This window comes from Trachurus trachurus, assembly GCF_905171665.1.
Source record: "Trachurus trachurus genome assembly, chromosome: 6".
NCBI lineage: Eukaryota > Metazoa > Chordata > Actinopteri > Carangiformes > Carangidae > Trachurus > Trachurus trachurus.
This window is the reverse complement of record NC_139897.1, coordinates 35,863,795-35,883,154: the sequence shown is the minus strand read 5'-3', so window position 1 is coordinate 35,883,154 and position 19,360 is coordinate 35,863,795. Positions and strand designations below refer to the sequence as shown.

The 19,360-nt window shown below is 47.8% G+C and overlaps 1 protein-coding gene across 1 annotated transcript in view; it reads right to left on the bottom strand.

The window, feature by feature from the left end:
* Window positions 1–7,414: 7,414 nt before the first annotated feature.
* ambra1b (autophagy/beclin-1 regulator 1b) overlaps window positions 7,415–19,360 on the bottom strand; it is a 31,944-nt gene continuing 19,998 nt past the window's right edge. Inside the window, 13 exon segments of the mRNA XM_083974157.1 lie at window positions 7,415–8,454; window positions 8,492–10,066; window positions 10,661–10,798; window positions 10,884–11,065; window positions 11,442–11,546; window positions 14,747–14,886; window positions 14,994–15,148; window positions 16,751–16,939; window positions 17,470–17,580; window positions 17,667–17,767; window positions 18,291–18,371; window positions 18,510–18,698; window positions 18,800–18,886. Of these exon segments, the coding sequence (XP_083830283.1) occupies window positions 9,474–10,066; window positions 10,661–10,798; window positions 10,884–11,065; window positions 11,442–11,546; window positions 14,747–14,886; window positions 14,994–15,148; window positions 16,751–16,939; window positions 17,470–17,580; window positions 17,667–17,767; window positions 18,291–18,371; window positions 18,510–18,698; window positions 18,800–18,886 (2,071 nt within the window). The 3' untranslated portion in view covers window positions 7,415–8,454; window positions 8,492–9,473.

The following is a 19,360-nucleotide window of genomic DNA, read 5'->3' as shown; positions in this document are numbered from 1 at the left end:
GTTCCTGCAAGATCAAACAGAGAGATAGTGATTGGTTGATTGCTTGGTTGGTTGGTTGATTGATTAGTTGGTTGGTTGGTTGGTTGGTTGGTTGGTTGGTTGGTTGGTTGATTGATTGATTGATTGATTGATTGATTGATTGATTGATTGATTGATTGATTGATTGATTGATTGATTGATTGGTTGGTTGGTTGTAGAGCACTGGAAAAGAGAGTAAGGACACCACCATTGACTCCCGTGGTAAGGGTTTAAGGGTTTAAAGCAGAACTATGCAACTTGGCTGGAAATAGCTCGCTCCTTCATTGGTTTCTCTTTTTTTCCCTCTCCTGGGCTCCCCCACAGTTCTGGGAGGCACATGTCACTGTCGTAAAAAAAAAACTCGCCGCCACCACCTCCTCCACCCCCTCCCTACACGTGCTTGTGTTTACTGCTGAAGGTAGAGAGCGGTGTTTGCTAAGCACGGAGCTAATGCTAACACGGAGCTAACGCTAACACGGCGCTAACGCTAACAGGGAGCTAACGCTAATACGGCCACACACAGACAAAGACACAAAGACACAGACATACACACACACATGAATAAAGGTTCCAAAACGCGAAGGCGTGTGTGTGTGTGTCATGATGTATTACATCTTATAAAAGATCCATGGTGTGTGTGTGTGTTAGCATTAGCTCCGTGTTAGCCACAAGCCGAACTTCATCAGTACAAACATGTTTCCATGGTTTCCTCCGACTTTCCGAACTCAAACCAATCACGATTCATGACATGCATGACGTCATCTGCGTTCTTATCTCGTACTGCCGTAAGGCAGTTTCTCGCGATAGTTCTATCCATTGATGAGATTTGGGACACCGAGACGGAGGACTGATCTTGCAAGTGCGGTTTTCAGCCAGTGGGGGGGGGGGTGGGCGCATTGGCCTAGACCCCATTCACCTCATAATAGGTCACTCAACCATCACAGTGACTCTGAGCCACAATAATTACAGCCGAAATCCTGCATTGTTCTGCTTTAAGGGTTTAAGGGTTTTGCGCCCCTAGTGGCAGGATATGGGTATTGCAAAAGCGCCCAGAAAACCCATTCACTCCAATGTATGTGTGTTGCCCACTTGCTTGTAAATTGATGAAAACGGCCGTGTTTTTGTTTTTAGGTGTCTTGGTCATATCAGATTATACTTATAATTTGTTTATTACAAAATGTAGATTGAAACATTCATGTAGACAACAGTTTTTTTTACTCTCCTATGTGTTAATGTTTATCTGTAAAGGATCCTCAATGATGCTATTAACGTGGGTGATCTATAAATGTCCTTAAATTATTGAAAACACCACACTGCTCATTCACCAACAATGCAGAGATGTCAGTTCTTTTGCAAAACCCATATTCCTCCACCAGGAGGCGCTGCCATTGGACCAATGCTGTCACTACTCTCTTTTACAGAGCTCTAGGTGGTTGGTTGGTTGGTTGGTTGATTGTTTGATTGGTTGGTTGATTGATTGATTGATTGATTGATTGATTGATTGATTGATTGATTGATTGATTGATTGATTGGTTGATTGATTGATTGATTGATTGATTGACTGATCCTCAGCGACACATTATGAATGTCAAGAATCATGATTATTAATCTACGGACATTGATCAGTATTTGAGCCAATAGCCAATCACAGAGCTCCAACCCGTTAACTCACAGAATCTACAGAAACTCATTTGGATCAGAGTCGATGCAGCAAAGGATTCTGGGAGGAGTCATCAGGCGAGGCTCATGGGTAATGTAGTTATTGCAACGTGATGGATGTGTGACGTCATCGGTGGAGACACAGCATCGTCTGACCAATGAGAGGCAGCTGGACCCAGACGTTACTGCAACTAGAGCGTCGTTGTGAAGTGGGAGGAAAATGATTATGTTTTACAAATAAAAATCTGTTTTGTAGATAATAAATGAATCTCAAACCTTAAAGGGATAGTTCAACATTTAGTCAAATCGGCCCATCACCATAATCCCTATAGTCATAGCAGTAGGTTCGTTACCTTTAATTGTCGGTGCAAGCTGTTTTTAGAACGGTGGAGCAGAGCCGTGAGCTGCTCAGAGCTACGCTACGGAGGCTCATGGGATTTCTTGGTTTCCCTCATCATCAAACTCATCAAATACACAATCCAACAACTCCACAACGCTCTGGTGGACAAGTTGTGACCTGCACATTCACCACGCTATGAGATAATAACACAACGTTACCACACAGAGTTGTTTTAGAGGGAAATACAGAGACTGTTGATGAAAAACTGTCCCTGAAGGCAACGTGCATCAGTGGTTTTACATGAATTTACCTCTAAAACAACGACTGACGAACAAGAAAGCCATGCGGACTGTGACTCTCTTAAACCTTAAAATCCTCTCTGTTAAATAAGTGTTATGTAGCCCAACCCCATGCTCTGGATGCTTATGTATGGTTTATCATTCTTATTTATTTAATTTTTCCACAAAGCCTTTAAATCCTCTCTGTATGTACCCCATGTTCAATTCAATGTTATTTGTCTGTCGATGCCGATGAATTCAATAAAGATTGAAAGGAAAAAAAAAAAAAACATTAGCCAAAAGACAAAAAAGAAAGAAAAAAACGATGCTGAGTTTGATTGAAGTTCCTATAAATAAAGTTCTTTGTTGAAAGTTGAAGTTTCCGTCGCCATGGCAACGCGTCGGGACGAAACATCAGAACTGATCAATAATTAATAAGAATATTTATGACAAATTACAGAAGTGAAAAAAAAAAGAGTGAAACGGAATCGGTGATTTAATTGATCATGTGACGTAACACGACGGTGACGTCAGCGACTAATGAGTTTTCATCGCCTGTCACTTAGCTATAGATTATAGATCAGCTTTAAAAACCAGAAATTAAACTTCCCCTCAGGCAGAATGACACGTCACTGTATTGTAATTATTGGGTTATTGATTATTGATTATTGATCAGCTGTTGAAGGAGACGCTGATCCGGATTCACACAATAAGTCTAAAAAACAACAAGCCTCGTTTTTAAATGATGTTTCTGCCCTTTACACTAATATAATAATAATATAAAACCGTATTTAAATGAGGTAGAGCTGTTAACTGATGTTTAGGTTGTTCCCTTTATACTAGTATTATATCGGATTAAATAGTCTAGCATTAGTATTGTAGTAGCCTATTTAATTGTTTTAGACATTGTGGGATGTATTTTATCTCCTCTTTGTATTTTATTTATTTCCTTTTGGAGCAACAACCTGACAGAAGAATAAAGTTCCATCTATTGATCTAAAGCTCTGATCAATAAATAAGATTAAAAACATTAAACAGCAGAGACGGTACCTGAGCGGACTGGACCCGGACCTGGACCGGGACTCGAACCTGCAGGACGTCGGACTCTCTCTCTTCTTCTTCTTCTTCTGAGGTTTATAAGCAGCTGCCGCCTGCTGACGTCAGAGCAGCTGCAGCTCAGCAGCTTCACGTGGGACGTTTTAATTAATTTATTTATTTATTTTTCGTCTGTCATATTATTTGTTCATTTATTTATTATCCTTCAATTCTATGTTTACTAACATTGCTAATAAATAATGACCTTATTTTATTGTGATTTATTTATTATCTATGATCACTGATAGATAATGGAGCAGCTGATGATACAGTGCTGTATGCACATGCAAAAACAAAACAAGAAGCCGCTGTAAAATTATCAGCAGCTCTGGCACCTGTATCTCACTGGCTTAGTGAATCTTAAAAAGACTGTATGTATGTTTTTCTCTGGTCAGTCAGCAGAGGGCGATCAACCATCTGTGGTGGTCAATGGAGAGAGCCTCGATGTAGTGGAGGAGTTTAAATATCTTGGAGTGGTCTTCGACACAAAACTATCATTTAAAGCACATGTTAAAAAAATCACAAATATCATTAAATTCAACCTGTCGAATTTCTACCATATAAGACCATTTCTCACCTCCAAGACGGCCAAAGTCTATATGCATGCCATGATATTCTCACACATAAACTATTGTTTTACAACATGGACACACACAACAGAAAGTATATTGAAACCCATCAAGTCTCTCTTCAAAAAGACAGTTACGATTTTGGACAGGAAACCTCTTCATTTTCATTATTGTAATGTTTTAAAAAAGTTTAACATTCTTGACTAAGACGGTTATCAGATTTTTATGGATGTCTGTCTCATCTTCAAAGTTTTAAACGCACTTGCCCCACCACCACTGAATAAATTTATTCAGAGAAAAAATAATGAAGGACGAAGAACCAGAGCCTTAACAAGAGGTGACTGTAATGTACCGAGACGCAGAACAAAATTTAGTCAAATGGTTGTTTCTGTAAGAGGAACACAGTCTTGGAACAAGTTACCACCACACATCAGAAACTGCGACAACTATTTAGTCTTTAAAAAAAATCTCAAACATTGGTTTAAAAACAAATCAGACATGTACTCATATAGTTTAAATACTGTTTAAATCTGATGTCTGTTCCCGGGCGTGTATGGTATATTGTTCTTTAACTGTGGGTCAAATTTGTCTGTTCTTATTTTGTTTGTCTGCGTCTGTTTTGCCTTGATATTGTCAGTCTGTGCTCTGTCTTGTAATTGTCCACTGTATGACTTGTCATCACAAGATTTTCTGTGTTATGTTTTTTAGAAACCTGCCTTGGGACTGCGGCTGAAATTTAGCAGTTGTGCGAAGTCCGGCACATTTACACTGATGCTTAATGCGTCAGTGTTGATGAATGTGCACTGTCCCAATTCAATAAATAAAGAAATGAAATTAAATGAAAGCTGTCTGATGTTCTATTGTAGAATTGTATGAACAACCCTGTTCTTTGTACATTCGTTTGTATGTACAGCTGTTTTCAATAAAGCTCATTGAAAAAAAAAAGAAAGAAAAAAAAAATCCACGTGGGACGCAACGAGCGGCGTCACCGACCGACTGTGACGTCACAACATCTGTGTAAAACAACAAGTGTAAAATGTACTTCCTTTTATTTTGAAACATCTTCCTCTGGGGGACTTTTATTTTGAAACAGCTTGTAGTCATATCAGCGAATGAAGTTTTACTTTGACGATGTGACGGAGCGTGAACCAATCAGAGGCTCAACAATGACATCATCAGCTTCTTCTGACGTTTGTTCTACAGGTCGACGTCCGATACTGTGACCTTTGACCCTCTGAAGCCCCAGGAGCATAGATATTATAGTATAGGACGAATCTCCTTGTTGTTTACAACTACTTCCGGGTAGAAAACCAGCATTCTAACAATAGTGACGGACGAGAGTTTCGCTATTTATATCTACTTTTTCACGTCACTATATCACCGTTTAGACTAATCTGATGTTTGTAAAGTTTATAAAACCAATGACTGGACAAACTTTACTATTTACGTGTGCACATTTTTGTAATTAGTCATGGTTATCATAGATTAGCCGGGCTAACGGTTAGCTACCTGTTTAACTTTAATAACTCAGTGACTCAATAAACGGTCCATGAAAAAATATTTCTCCAGCGGATATCTGAGTTCCAACATGACTGAGCTAACTGGAGTAGTTTCATGTCGTGTCCCACAACGGGAGGGTTTTAACAGCTGACGTCCTGCTGTTAGCTTAGCTGCCGTTAGCTGTCCCTGTCAGCTGAGCCACTGATGCTTTCTAGACACTGTGATTCCCCCAAACTGAATAAATACAACACATAGCAACACAAAACACACACACAGAAATAGTAATGTTTCTTCAATCATTTCAGATTTGTCTAAACAGTGATACGGCGTGAAAAATACGATATATAGCTAAACTCTCGTTCGTTACTATTGATCTCATTCACATTACGTGCTGGTTTTCTACCCGGAAGTAGAATGTAAACAACAAGGCGATTCGGTCTATATACTGAGTAGATGCCTTCTGCTTCTCAGCGTACGTCAACACGGCCGCCATCTTGGTGAGGGGTTTCTGACCATAGACATATAAACGTCTGACCAGCAGTCAGACCCTTGTAGAACATGTTTCAGTGTATTTATGCATGTGGGTGGGTGTGTGTCTGAGTATGAAGTGTATGTTTAATACATAAAATTTTTTTTTTGTTGTATCATACATATTCATGGGTTCAATGTCTGACATTTATAATAAACCAAACGGCTTGAAAACCGGTTGAATATTCAGAGAGTTGTGGTGATGTTAATGGTTGATAGACCTCTGATGCAGGAAGTAGACACGGTTTCCCCCTGACCAAGATGGCCGCCGCGTTGACGTATTCCACTCAGTAGAGCTGCAGCATCTAGTCAGTATCCACAAGTTTCCCAACGTCATCTATGGTCAAAACCAGAAGAAGCTGGTTTTGCCGGTTTGGTGGAATTGTACCTTTACGTTTCCATGGTTTTCAGTGGTTGTCATAGTTACGGTAAACGCATGGATCTATTACCGCTGGCTGTTAACACGGATGTCAGTCTGTGTGATATCCACTGTTAAAAGCTGCTGTGATGATCCATGCGTTTTACACATTTTCATAAAAAAAATAAAAAAAATAAAAAATCCATGCATTGACCGCGACTACCGAAACCATGGAAACGTAAACATAAAATTCCACCGGAAGAACAAAACTGGCAAAACAGGCTACGTTTTTGACGTTCAGAAAAAGGTGGATAGGTATCGATGCCCCAGGGGGAGGAGCTGAAAACAAGATGGCGGCTCGACAGGAAGAGACGATAAATTATTTATTATGTCGATCTGACGACCTCAGAGCTGTGACATCACAACCTCAGAGCTGTGACATCACAACCTCAGAGCTGTGACATCACAACCACAGAGCTGTGACATCACAACCTCAGAGCTGTGACATCACAACCTCAGAGCTTCACACGATGAATAAAGATGTGATGTCACAGCTCTGTAGTGACCTCAGGTGTTGACACCCCCCCCCCCACACACACACACACACACACACAGACACACACACACACAGACACACACACACACTCTCCCTCTGAACACAGATCACCACGACGACGTGTTTTTAAAATGTTCATTGATCAAGTAAAAGCAGGAGGAGCATCATCATCAGATCGCCTGCCTGGCCGTTGCCATGGAGACCACACCTGGTCTCATCACCATGGAGACACAGGTGAGAGAAAAAAAAAAAAACCCCAACAAAACAAAAAAAACAACAACTAGTAAACAGTCTGCTCCAATCAGGACGCAGCTCCTCGTCCTCCAATCAGGACGCAGCTCCTCGTCCTCCAATCAGGACGCAGCTCCTCGTCCTCTTCGTCCCCATAGGTCCATCACCCCCCCCCCTCCCTGTGTGTGTGAACAGTTAAAACAGAGTAAAACCAGCAGAGTGGTGGGGGGAGGGGGGGGGGGGGCTTCTTCAGTTCATTCAAGTTTTCTTGTGGGGGGCGGAGCTAAACCTGACCGACCAATCACAGAGCTGCTCCACCACAGGGACCGGTACTGGTTCTGGTTCTGGTTCTGGTCTCATCAGGGTTCAGTTCTACATGATGATTGAACGTTAGTGTCTCTAAGACAGACAGGTAGAGATAGACAGGTAGAGACAGACAGGTGGAGACAGACAGGTAGAAACAGACAGGTAGAGACAGACAGGTAGAGACAGACAGGTAGAGACAGACAGGTAGAAACAGACAGGTAGAGACAGACAGGTAGAGACAGACAGGTGAGGACAGACAGACAGGTGAGGACAGACAGACAGGTAGAGACAGACAGGTAGAGACAGACAGGTGGAGACAGACAGGTAGAAACAGACAGGTAGAGACAGACAGGTAGAGACAGACAGGTAGAGACAGACAGGTAGAGACAGACAGGTAGAGACAGACAGGTAGAGACAGACAGGTAGAGACAGACAGGTAGAGACAGACAGGTAGAAACAGACAGGTAGAGACAGACAGGTAGAGACAGACAGGTGAGGACAGACAGACAGGTGAGGACAGACAGACAGGTAGAGACAGACAGGTAGAGACAGACAGGTAGAAACAAACAGGTAGAAACAGACAGGTAGAGACAGACAGGTAGAGACAGACAGGTAGAGACAGACAGGTAGAGACAGACAGATAGAGAGACAGACAGGTAGAGACAGACAGGTAGAGACAGACAGGTAGAGACAGACAGGTAGAGACAGACAGGTAGAGACAGACAGGTAGAGACAGACAGGTAGAGACAGACAGATAGAGAGACAGACAGGTAGAGACTCATGATTTCTGTGTTTTAGTGCAGTGGAGGGGGAGGGGTCAGAAAGGGGGAGGGTCCAGAAAAGGGGAGGGGCCAGGCAGCTGTGATGTCATGATGAAGCCCCGCCCCCTTTGTCCTCAGGAAACAGGAAATGTTTGTCTTTTTGTTTTCAAAATAAAAGCTGGGGGCGTGTGCGACTGAAGACATGCAGCAGGTCGAGTTCATTCAGTCATGATGTCATGATCGTCCTCCAGCCGGCTCCTCATTACATCATCATCATCATCATCATCGTTACATCATCATTACATCATCATCATCATCATCATCATCGTTACATCATCATTACATCATCGTTACATCATCATCATCATCATCATCATCACACAATACAAAATAAAGTAGTGCTGAATTCACTTTAACACTTCACTCACACACTATTCACATCTAGAGTCACGTCACGGTGCACGAACGCAGCACGGAGGAGGAGCTGTGACAGAGAGGCCCCGCCCCCTGAGGCCACTGGTCCCGCCCCCTGAGGCCGCTGGCCCCGCCCCCTCAGCCCTCTGGCCCCGCCCCCTCAGACACATGGCACTTGGACACACAGCATAGATATATACTGACTAGATGGCGCCTTCTGCTTCTCAGCGTACGTCAACACGGCGGCCATCTTGGTGAGGGGTTTCTGACCATAGACATATAAACGTCTGACCAGCAGTCAGACCCTTGTAGAACAAATCTCAGTGTATTGATGCATGTGGGTGTGTGTCTGAGTATGTACATAAAAAAAAAATTATAACAAATTTTCTTTTGTTGTTGTATCATAAATATGTCTGACATTTATAATAAACCAAACGGCTTGAAAATCGGTTGAATATTCGGTGAGTTATGGTGATTTTAATGGTTGATAGACCTCTAGTGCAGGAAGTAGACGCTGCTTCCCCCTCACCAAGATGGCCGCCGCGTTGACGCATTCCACTCAATATCTAGTCAGTATATTTATCTATGGACACACAGGAGCTGGTGGAGCAGAGAGGCCACGCCCCCTCTGACACTCAGTCAGTTTCTCTAAGTGCGGGGCGGTGGGGGAGAAGGGGGCGGGGCCAGAAGGGGGCGTGGCCACGTGCCCCTGCAGTTCTGGGCGGGAGACCCCGTGCACAGTCGGAGCAGCACCCATTTGTTTCTTTGTGATAAGGCTTCGAAGGAACCGTCCGTTCCTATTGGCCGACGACGACGCTCCGCCGCCGCTTCTCAACCAAGCCGACCGACAGGAGGAGGAGCTACCTGCTGTACGGGTCGCCATGGTAACTGCTGGGGCCGCCGCCTCCTCCTCCTCCTCCGCCGCCGCCGGGGAGCAGCGGGCTGTGGGAGGAGGAGGAGGGAGAGTCGTCGTCCGTTCGTCCTCCTTCAAACACGTCGTCCATGTCCAGAGAAAGGCGGGGGGCGTGGCCTGACAGGCGGGGGGCGTGGCCTGATAGGCGGGGGGCGTGGCCAGACAGGCGGGGGGTGGGGCCAGACGGCGCCCACACAGGGGCCAGTTGTTCTGAGGCGGCGGCGGCGGCGTAGGGACCTGAGGAGGAGGAGGAGGAGGAGCTAGCTGCTGCTGCTGAGGAGTCGTTGCCGGCGGCGATGGCGGCTGCTGCTGCTGCAGCAGCGGCGGCGGCGGCTGCGGCCCTAGCGGCCCCGGGGCCGGTCTGAGAGCCGCGGTGGATGCGGTGGCTGACGATGATGTTGTTGCCGAAGCCGCCCATGGACGCCATGGTGGTGCTCTGCTCGCGCTGCACCACCGCCGTCATCCCGCCCTCGGCGATCAGCCGCCTGATCCGCGCCAGAGCGTCCTCGCCGCCGGGGACGAGGTCGGCCGACTGGTCACCTGGACCAACGAGACAGAGACACGTCAGAGACAGAGAGGAGGGGGCGGGGGGGGGGGGGCTGCTCTACGGTACAGGCCAAAAGTTTGGACACACCTTCTCATTCAATGTGTTTCCTTTATTCTCACTGAAGGCACCAAAACTATGAATGAACACATGTGGAATTAACAAAAAAGTGTGAAACAACTGAAAACAGGTCTTTTCTTCTTTGTCTTCTCTTTCTTCTTTTCTTCTTCCTCTCCTTCTTCCTCCTCCTCCTCTATCTCTGCCCCCACCAATTCTAGTTTCTTCAAAGTAGCCCCCCTTTGCTCTGATTACTGCTTTGCACACTCTTGGCATTCTCTTGATGAGCTTCAAGAGATGAACCTGACCTGAACATGGTTTTCACTTCACAGGTGTCAGTGCCTTGTCAGGGTTCATTAGTGGAATTTCAGTGAGAATCTACAATGTCAATAGTCATGAAAATAAAGGAAATGCATTGAGTGTGTCCAAACTTTTGGCCTGTACTGTACGTCAGAGGAGACTTTAGAGGAGACAAGGAGACAAGGAGACATCAGAGGAGACTACTCTAGGTATTGGGGGCGTGGCCTCAGTACCGGCGACTGTGGGCGCGGCGCCATCCGCTGAGCCGTCGCTCTGGACGCCGTCGGGACCTCGGCTGCTGGGAGACGCCGCTGACGCCGCGGAGCTCTGAGCCGCCGCCGCGCTGGTGGACGGCGTCTCAGGAGGGACACCTGAGGACAGAGAGGACACGTTAATAAGGAGGCTGTGATGTCACGATGACATCACTGATGACAGGTGGAACTAAGGCGTCCTCACCGGAGGGGGGCGCGGCCACGCTGGGCTCCGATAGGTCCGTCTGCGTCTCGGCGTTCTGCAGCTGCACGATCGGCGTCTGCGTCCCCTGTGATGTCACCGAGGGGGCGGGGTGTCGCGGCTGCAGACCGATGGCGTTCATCAGCCCCATGTCTCTGTCCAGACGCCACCCGGAGCGGTTAGGACTGAGGAGACAAGGAGACGTTAGGGGAGACAGAGGAGACATCAGAGGAGACAAGGAGACAGAGGAGGAGACTTTAGAGCAGTGATTTTCAACCACTGTGCCGTGAGAGTTCGCCAGTTGCGCCGTGGAAAATTATCAAATTTAACTTAATTAATTCAAACTAGGGATGCACATTTGCCGCGGGATTTTTTTAATGAACAAAATGTGCCGTGGCTCAAAAAGGGTTGAAAAACACTGGTTTAGAGAAGAGAATATAATAGAATAGAATAGAATAGAATAGAATAGAATAGAATGCCTTTATTTGCCATTATACTCTGTATAACGAAATTAGAGCAGCTCCTTTATTAGTGCAAACAAGCAAATACACGTCTTCTCACCCCGGTCGGTCAGAGCCTCTGGTCCGACTGGTTCCACTGTTGTTGACGGAGAACAACGGCTCAGAACTCGACTCTGCAGGACTGTCGCCATCACTACGATAAAACCTGCACACACACACACACAGCAAGAGACACACACACACACAGCAAGAGACACACACACACACACAGGTTAATTGAATCGGGAGAGGAAGTGTGAGGGGGGAAACGTCTCTGTCTCGTCTCTTCGTGGAATCTCCGACCACGACCTCATTACTGATAATTGAAATGGTCCAATTAGAGAAACTCTTCCTGTTCAGGTCATTAACATTATTACATTGGAGGAGGAGGAGGAGGAGGAGGAGGGAGGGGGGGTCAGATGTGAGATGCGACAGGGAGTTTCCCATGCGACCAGCACGTGCTCCAGCATCATAAGCTCTTGAGAGAAGGTCGTCTGTGATCCGACACTGGGGCACCTAGCATCCCTTCACAGAGCTTCATTCAGGGACACGATGAGGGGACAAAATTGTCGGCCATAGTGGCCCTCCAACAGGCCGGCCACTCCTTCAAGTAGTCCTCCGAGTGGGGAATGGTGGCCACTCCTTCAAGTAGTCGTCCGAGTGGGGAACAGTGGCCACTCCTCCCAGTGGGGAATGGTGGCCACTCCTCCCAGTGGGGAACGGTGGCCACTCTTTCAAGTAGTCCTCCGACTGGGGAATGGTGGCCACTCCTTCAAGTAGTCCTCCGAGTGGGGAATGGTGGCCACTCCTCCCAGTGGGGAATGGTGGCCACTCCTTCAAGTAGTCCTCCGAGTGGGGAATGGTGGCCACTCCTTCTAGTAGTCCTCCAAGTGGGGAATGGTGGCCACTCCTTCTAGTAGTCCTCCGAGTGGGGAATGGTGGCCACTCCTTCTAGTAGTCCTCCGAGTGGGGAATGGTGGCCACTCCTCCCAGTGGGGAATGGTGGCCACTCCTTCAAGTAGTCCTCCCAGTGGGGAATGGTGGCCACTCCTCCCAGTGGGGAATGGTGGCCGCTCCTTCAAGTAGTCCTCCGACTGGGGAATGGTGGCCACTCTTTCAAGTAGTCCTCCGACTGGGGAATGGTGGCCACTCTTTCAAGTAGTCCTCCGACTGGGGAATGGTGGCCACTCTTTCAAGTAGTCCTCCCAGTGGGGAATGGTGGCCACTCCTTCAAGTAGTCCTCCCAGTGGGGAACGGTGGGCACTCCTTCAAGTAGTCCTCCCAGTGGGGAATAGTGGCCACTCCGTCAAGTAGTCCTCCGAGTGGGGAATGGTGGCCACTCCTTCAAGTAGTCCTCCCAAGTAGTCCTCCGAGTGGGGAATGGTGGCCACTCCTTCTAGTAGTCCTCCCAGTGGGGAATGGTGGCCACTCCTTCTAGTAGTCCTCCGAGTGGGGAATGGTGGCCACTCCTTCTAGTAGGCCTCCGAGTGGGGAATGGTGGCCACCTTCAAGTAGTCCTCTGAGTGGGGAACGGTGGCCACCTTCAAGTAGTCCTCTGAGTGGGGAATGGTGGCCACTCCTTCAAGTAGTCCTCCAAGTGGGGAATGGTGGCCACTCCTTCTAGTAGTCCTCCAAGTGGGGAATGGTGGCCACTCCTTGTAGTAGTCCTCCCAGTGGGGAATGGTGGCCACTCATTCTAGTAGTCCACCAAGTGGGTAATGGTGGCCACTCCTTCTAGTAGTCCTCCCAGTGGGGAATGGTGGCCACTCCTTCTAGTAGTCCTCCAAGTGGGGAATGGTGGCCACTCCTTCTAGTAGTCCTCCGAGTGGGGAATGGTGGCCACTCCTTCTAGTAGTCCTCCGAGTGGGGAACGGTGGCCACCTTCAAGTAGTCCTCCAAGTGGGGAATGGTGGCCACTCCTTGTAGTAGTCCTCCCAGTGGGGAATGGTGGCCACTCCTTCTAGTAGTCCTCCAAGTGGGTAATGGTGGCCACTCCTTCTAGTAGTCCTCCCAGTGGGGAATGGTGGCCACTCCTTCTAGTAGTCCTCCAAGTGGGGAATGGTGGCCACTCCTTCTAGTAGTCCTCCGAGTGGGGAATGGTGGCCACTCCTTCTAGTAGTCCTCCCAGTGGGGAATGGTGGCCACTCCTTCTAGTAGTCCTCCAAGTGGGGAATGGTGGCCACTCCTTCTAGTAGTCCTCCGAGTGGGGAATGGTGGCCACTCCTTCTAGTAGTCCTCCGAGTGGGGAACGGTGGCCACCTTCAAGTAGTCCTCCAAGTGGGGAATGGTGGCCACTCCTTGTAGTAGTCCTCCCAGTGGGGAATGGTGGCCACTCCTTCTAGTAGTCCTCCAAGTGGGTAATGGTGGCCACTCCTTCTAGTAGTCCTCCCAGTGGGGAATGGTGGCCACTCCTTCTAGTAGTCCTCCGAGTGGGGAATGGTGGCCACTCCTTCTAGTAGTCCTCCAAATGGGGAATGGTGGCCACTCCTTCTAGTAGTCCTCCAAGTGGGGAATGGTGGCCACTCCTTCTAGTAGTCCTCCGAGTGGGGAACGGTGGCCACTCCTTCTAGTAGTCCTCCCAGTGGGGAACGGTGGCCACTCCTTCTAGTAGTCCTCCGAGTGGGGAACGGTGGCCACTCCTTCTAGTAGTCCTCCGAGTGGGGAACGGTGGCCACTCCTTCTAGTAGTCCTCCGAGTGGGGAACGGTGGCAACTCCTTCAAGTAGTCCTCCGAGTGGGGAACGGTGGCCACTCCTTCTTTAGGTTATTTAGCAGTAAACTCCTCAGACGTATTTGCCTTCTCTCCGTTTGCCTGAGCAGCAGGAGTTGGGCAGCAGCATCCCAACAATAACAGGCAGCATTAAATCAATATAATAAAGAAACTGTAGTAGAATATGGAGTAAATACCAGCTAACGAGCTAAGCTAATAGCTACAGAGCCGTTAACGGCTCACGGTCGGGACACACAACAGTAGTCGACCAAACCAAACTTCTGATATTTCAACAGTTTATTGTCTGAGAAACACAACCACACAGAATCACATCCTCAAATGTTTTTGTTATTTTATTGTTATGTGTCCGGTTTGTTTCATACATCCATGGTTTGTTTACATGATTCTCGGAACGTCTGCTTCCATCACAGCAGTAGGCTAACACCTGGAGCATCAGCTGACGCAACCACGTTCAGAGAGTCACCGTGTAGTGTCCGAATTCTCCTCCCGTCGTTCCCTACATCTTGTGATCGTGATCGTGTACACCCAGACCCAGGATCAGGTCTGTCTCAGCTGGACGACTCACTACCACGTTTATACATCGATCTTCTGCTGTGTGCGTGTGTGTGTGTGTGTGTGTGTGTGTGTGAGACTCACACAGGGCGGCAGATGACCAGGTCTCCCTTGTTGGTCCCGTAGGCCAGACCCATCCCAGGGTCTGGGAGCCAGCGAGCAGAGTTGATGCTGACGTGTCGCCTCTGGTCCGGCGCCATCGGGTACACCACGTTAAACACCATCTGACACACACACACACACACACAGACAGGGTCAACACACTATTATAACCACACACACACACACACACAGACTGAGGGGGCGTGGCCTGACGGAGCTCCGCCCTCACCCTGATGGACGTCTCTCCTCCGTGAGGCTGCTGCAGGCGGAAGACTTGCGCCACCATGTGGTCGGTGGTGGGGTGCAGCAGGATGCGGCGCGAGGCCAGGCCGACCATGACGTAGCAGCCCATCGGGGACAGGCTGACCGAGATGGCGTTGGGACCTGCAGAGGAGGAGGAGGAGGAGGAGGGAATCGAACCTGTGAACGCAGGGTATCTGCAGGTTTCAGCAAGTCAAATTTAAGACTTTTTAAAGGGACAACGAGGAGTTTCTATTTGGTTATAAAAAAAGTCTCATATTAAAGCAGATATCAGTGGAATGTTTTTGTTAATATAAGTCCTAAATAGTCCTATTTTCCGTCAGCAATCACTTACATGAAGTATTTCAGCCTAAACACGAGTCTCTCCGTCACTCTGCTCTGCTGTAACCCGAGGAGAAAATTTTCCTTGTGGGATACAAGTGTTATCCAATGAGGAGAGAGAACGGCATGAAGGGCTGTGTGTGCAGCCAAGGGATGCGCGTGAATGTGGTGACGTAGCACGAGGACCAATTGATGCCTGACAAGGGCGGGGGCTGCTAACTCATGGTGCGTTCAAAGAAACTCGTACTTTGTGTTTTTCCTTCCTGTGAAGTCATACCAGTTCGATCTGGTACGAGTTCACGGGTCGGAAGTTACGAGTGGCCGTTATAGGGAACTTTCACAGACAACAGGATGGTAAAAACACGAGCTACGGGTTACCTGGAACGCTACCAAGTCGTAGTTGTGACTTGAAGCTGTAACTTACGGTTTCAAAAGCCTGCCTTGAACGCAGCATTAGCCGAAACGGCCGTGAAGCTGATATCTGCTTTAATGTGGATGAATCTACGTTACCACTTGTTAATGGCTCCATTTTAGATAAATCTATGGTTTTGTCTCTATGGTTATTTTGTTATTATTAGTGGTGGTGGAAATGCTGGGCGAGCCGACCAGCGTTTCTCATGAGAATAACGCCGCCGAATCTCCGTTTATGGTGGGAACTACGACGGTATGTGATCGTCTTCCAACCTCTGACTTTAATTCTTGATGAATGAAAACATGAGTCTGTATTGCGCCGGTCAAAGAATTTCACGGTGCGGAGGCTCATAAATGTAGTGTGAAAACACTTCGCTTTTACAAAACTCCTCATTGTCCCTTTAAGACCTTTTTAATGCCACCTTGAATTAAATTTAAGACCGAAAAAAAGAATAAAAAAATCCTATAAATATAAGCGATGGTTGGGGATCCCACGGTACTACAACCTCAATGACAATCAGTCAAGTTTACTTATTGTCTGTTATTAAAGCAGAAGTAAGTGATCCAGCGGTTTTGTCTAACTTCCTGTCAGCAGATGGAGTTAGCAGTCCCCGCCCTCGTCCCTCCGTCACCACATTCAGGCGCATCCCTTGGCTGCACACACAGAGAGGACTGCCCCTTTATGCCGTTCTCTCTCCTCATTGGATAAAGGTTGTAGGATACAAGGAAAGTTTTCTCCTGGGCTCAGAGCAGAGCAGAGTGACTGACAGACCCGTGTTTCAGACCAAACACTCTATAGAAGTGATTGCTGTCGGAAGATACAACTATTTAAGACTTATATTAACACAAACATTCACCTTACTTCTGCTTTAATTTTAGATACATGAATTTAAGACTTTTTAAGACTTCTTAAGGATTCGCTGATACCCTGGAGCGTGGCAGTGGGCGGACAGAGGAGCTCAGGTGTCTCTCCTGCTGCGTTGCGTCACTCACCGAATCTCTTGGTGTAGAGCATCTCCCCCAGGTTGTGGGGCGCCAGCGAGTAGATGGCGAGGATGCCCTCGTCCGGGAAGCCCCGCTGGCTGCTGGGGATGAAGACGGCGAGCAGCTGGCCGTCCGCCGAGATGTCACAGCTGGCGTCGTTGTAGATCTTACAGTTTGGCACCAGGACGTTGACCGAGGCTGCACAGGAAGGGATCGTTAATGATCGTTTCAAAGATGCATCGAGATTCTTAAAGGGATAGTTCAACATTTAGTCAAATTGGCCCATAGCCATAATCCCTATAGTCATAGCAGCAGGTTTGTTACCTTTAATTGTCGGTGCAAGCTATTTTTTAGAACGGCGGAGCAGAGCCATGAGCTGCTCATGTGTGTTCAGACTCCAAGAAAGCTGCTACATTGTGGAAATGCATTTAAATTATATTATTTTCTTTTATGTAAATGGTTATCCTATTTCTGTTAATTAATGAAAAAGCCACGTGTGGCAACATAGAAAACTGAGGATGTGATGCATCGAGATGCGTCGTATAATCAAATCGAACTGAATCGTAGACTCGGTGAATCGGAATTGAATTGAATCGTGAGGCCGGTCAGGATGCACATCACTAGTGATGAGGTCACCTTTACTGTGTGTGTGTGTGTGTGTGTGTGTGTGTGTGTGTGTGTGTGTGTGTGTGTGTGTGTGCGTGTGTGTGTGTGTGTGTGTGTGTTACCGTTGCTGATCTCTGGCAGGTCGAACTTGGTGAAGTCCCACCACTGCAGGCGGTAGGTGGTGTTGGCGATGTTACTGGCCACCGCAGACTGACCGTCCCCGATGGACGCACCTGAGGACGGAGAAACGTCACACACCGACACTCTGTCTCTGTGTGTGTGTGTGTGTGTGTGTGTGTGTGTGTGTGTGTGTGTGTACCTGCAAGCACCCTGTTGACTGAGGAGTGTGTGGCCAGGCCGGGCTGACCTCGCTCATGGAAGATTCCAGCGTAGGGCAGATACTCAGGGAGGAGGAACCTCCTGCAGGAGAGACAGACAGGAGAGACAGGTGAGACAGGTAGAGACAGGTGAGACAGGTGACTCAGGTGACTCAGGTGAGACAGGACACAACAGAACCAGACAGGTGAGACTAGCCTCGCATCACCAGGCTCTTCAGACAAGCAAAGAGCCTGGTGTCTGTTACCTCCGAATTCGTCTGCATTCTGGTTCCCGTCTGTAGCGGAGACCGAAATCACCAAATTCACCAAAATAAAAGTGTTCACCAATATAAAACCTATAAAATAAACATTAACTTGTAATACAATAAAAGTAAAATGTTAACTTAATGGCTCGGGGACTTTCTTGTAAATTATATTCCTTAAATTAAAGAGTTTCACCGCATTTTATTAGCTCGGTGCTTTTATTTTGACAGAAAGGTCTGTCTCTCTCGTTTCCTACCAAAACAGCGGGTCAACGGCCCCAGACTAAGGTGAGACAGGTGAGACAGGTAGAGACAGGTGAGACAGGTGAGGTGACTCAGGTGAGCTGGTCAGAGACGACTCACCGTGGGACGAAGCGGCCCAGTGACGGCGCCGACATCCTGGCGTTGCGCGGTGTCCTGTGTCTCGCTCGGTCTCCGTTGTCACTGCAACAGAAACAGAAACAGAAACAGCTTTGTGTCACTACGCGGGACCGGTTACTGTGGCAACGGCATCGTCCACCTGTGCCGAAAAGGTCGTCATGACAACGAGCAGCGATGTCATGTCAGAGTCTTCCTACTCACTCCAGCTCCTCAAAGTCCACGTCGCTGTTGTCCATGGCGCTGGACGGGTTGGGGGCGGGGCCGTCGGACGACGACGACGACATCGCCCGCAGCCGGTTCTGCTGATACCTGAGCGAGCGCTGGCGGATGCTGTCCCGTCTGGACAGGTACTGGATCATCCTCTGGGCGTAGTACGCAGCTGGAGACAACCTGCAGCGGCAGAGGACAGAGGACAGGGGACACACGGTCAGAGGACAGAACCGACACCAGAACCCAACTGGGTCTGAACCGGGGGGGAGGGGTCAGCTCACCTGGCGGGGTCGGGGTAGATGGGGTGGTCTCTGGATCCCGACATGTCATAACGAGACAACGACAACAGAGACGATTCCAGAAGTCGCCTGTAGGACAGAGACAAACAGGTGAGACATTGTGGTTGTGTCCTAAACCCGTCCCTCCTCCCTCCTCACTATATAGTGAATTCAATATAGTGACTATATAGTGACTCACTGGTCAAATGAAAAAACACTTTCGGACACTACTCCGCCGCACAGTTAATGACGTATTACGTCGCGTAATTAAAACGTTCCGACCGCGATAGTAACGGCCGGTGCAGGTACCATGGATACAACCATGGTAACGGCCGGTGTAGGTACCATGGTAACGGCCGGTGTAGCATAGACCTACGGGTGTATAGGTACCAACATAAAAAGAGGAGTAAAGCAATATATTAAGTGGTAATATATATATTTAAGCATCAAAGATGTTCAATCAAACCCACATAGTTTGAAACAACACACACAACAACGTGTCACAACTAAGCATAAGGTCCGCTAGCTTAATGCTAACGTATAAAGTAAAACACCATAGACGGG